Source organism: Sinocyclocheilus anshuiensis, unplaced genomic scaffold, assembly GCF_001515605.1.
Source record: "Sinocyclocheilus anshuiensis isolate Anshui unplaced genomic scaffold, SAMN03320099.WGS_v1.1 scaffold1075, whole genome shotgun sequence".
Lineage (NCBI taxonomy): Eukaryota > Metazoa > Chordata > Actinopteri > Cypriniformes > Cyprinidae > Sinocyclocheilus > Sinocyclocheilus anshuiensis.
In genome coordinates this window covers 1570183-1572580 of record NW_015544163.1, presented here as the reverse complement: position 1 = coordinate 1572580, position 2398 = coordinate 1570183, and the positions used below count along the sequence as shown (strand labels likewise).

General features: G+C 36.2%; 1 protein-coding gene across 1 annotated transcript in view; it reads left to right on the top strand.

Annotated features, from left to right (window-relative positions):
• Positions 1-2398, top strand: part of LOC107695653 (cyclin-F) — a 32914-nt gene that overhangs the window by 3188 nt on the left and 27328 nt on the right. The window contains exons 4-5 of the mRNA XM_016495660.1: positions 1461-1528; positions 1656-1852. Coding sequence (XP_016351146.1) covers positions 1461-1528; positions 1656-1852 — 265 coding nt within the window. The remainder of the gene's footprint in view (positions 1-1460; positions 1529-1655; positions 1853-2398) is intronic.

Below are 2398 nucleotides of genomic sequence, written 5' to 3'. Positions count from 1 at the left end.
TTCTTGACAAGAAGTGCATTTATTCAGTCGCAGAACGACTGAGAATGGGAGACGTTTCAGACGCGCGCTCCACTTCACTTCAGCAGCAGGTGTGAGTCACACGAGTGCGGAAACGGTACTGTGCTCGCAGCGCGTGCTCTCCAATTGCACGCACAAAGGCGCCAGCGCGCACTGTAGCCTATTGTAGGTGACTTTGTTTCTTCAGTAGAACACAAACGAAGATTTTCGTTTTATAATGTCTTATAATGGAGGTGAATGTGAATCACGGCTTTGAGAGTAAAAAAAAAACATACACAAACAAAAACCAAATTAATCCCTGCGGCTCGTGACGATACATTGATGTGTAAAGACACATAAGTGCATTACTGCCACCTATCTCTCAAATGGACCATTGACACTCTATCTACAATCTCAGTTGGGAGTGTCAATGGTCCATTTGAGAGATAGGTGGCAGTAATGCACTTATTAGTCTGCGATCTGCAGTAAAGCAAGAAGAAGACGACGCCTCATGCGCCTGCTGTTGAGAACGCGCTCAGGACAGTTCGAACAGTTTGGACATTGCTGAATCAGAGGTAAAAAACGATATAAATACTGTTCAGTTTCTTGCACAGACCGATCGTTTTGTGTCTTTACACATCAGTGTATCGTCACGAGACGCAGGGTTTAGTTTGGTCTTTAGTTTTACTCTCAAAGCCGTGATTCACATTCACCTCCATTATAAGACTGACAGACTGCAGACTGAACGAAAATCTTCGACAGTGTTCTACTGAAGAAACAAAGTCACCTACATCTTGGATGCCGTGGGGGTAAGCAGATAAACATCACATTTTCATTTTTGGGTGAACTATCCCTTTAAGTTCACTTAAATTAGAAGTTATTTTTTAAAGTCTAATAAATGTTAAAATTGATAGCTCTTACTTATACTGTAATGTTGAATGGCTATAGTCAATGGTTAAATATTAAGGGGGGGAGGGCAATTTTATAGAGAAATCAGTATTGGTATCATTTATACTGGTCTTCAGTCATAAAAAAATATTACATTAAACAAATATTAAAAAATATACTGTCTTTATGTTGTTTGTACATTAATTTGAAGATTGAATGTGAAATTATTGCAATATAAAAGTATATTTAAAAACTTTAATGTTAGGTGGGATTAATCGTGATTAATTTCAGAAAAATGTGCGATTAATTAGTTAATTTTTTTAATCGATTGACAGCACTAATATATATGTATGTATATAATACGTGATTTGTTTATAATTATAGTATTTCTTATTTTAATATTATTATTTGAAAATAATGAAGAAAAAAAATATTTTCTTAGTTTTGCCTAAATTGTGCTTGCATATTTTACAATTTTTCACTTTCAAGACAGTACAAGATTTTTTGTTGTTGCTTTTTATTTTTAATGTAATCTTATTTACTTTCTCTCATTAATTGTCCTCTGCGATATCTAGAGCTGCGGAGAAAGGGAACTTTGAAGCTGCTGTGAAACTAGGAATTGCGTATTTGTACAATGAAGGACGTAAGTTTCTGCTCTCATTCCCAGTGTTCCTTTGTCTTGATTGATTGATTGATTGAAGGTGTGGTTTGTTTGATTTAATTGTCTGACCGGCTGATCAAAGCTGTAATGATGTGTGAATGTTCTGCAGCTTCGCTCAGTGAGGAGGGACGTGCCGATCTGTGCGGCCACATGGCGTCGCGGTTCTTCAGTCTGGCCGAGAGCCTCAGGTCCCCGCTCTCCGACCCATTCATCTGGCTCTTCATCCGGCCGCCGTGGTCCATGTCTGGCGGCTGCTGTAAGGCTGTGGTGTACGACCGACTCGAGGCCGAGTGTGAGACCAACCTGGTGAGCCATTCCTGAACATCCCAGCATTCATAGCCACTACACCTCCTCCAGGACCAACGTTTCTGTTTTCTTTTATTAAGATATTAATGTAAGCATTAAACTTAATTGAATTCAATGTGAAATGGCTATTCATTTTAAAAGGGATATTTAATGAGACAAAATTCCGATTGGGAACTAAAACCAGAATATATATATATATATTTTTTTTTTTACTTTTATGAGCTGATTCTTTTAAACCTTCTGAAAGAATGATTATTTTGCATGTAATTTATTTATGAATTGACTTCCCATTTTAAACTAGAATTGTATTTTATATGCACATTTGTAATGTTACAAAACTTTTCTATTTACAATAAATGCTGTTCTTTTGAACTTTTTTTGTTCATCAAATAATCTTGAAAAAAAAGCATGGTTTTGAGCAGCAAAAACTGTTTTCAGCATTGATAATAATAAGAATGGTTATTAATAATTGAGCACCAAGAATAAAAATGCTAAAAATTAAGCTTTGCATCACAGGAATAAATTACATTTTAAAGGGGTCATATG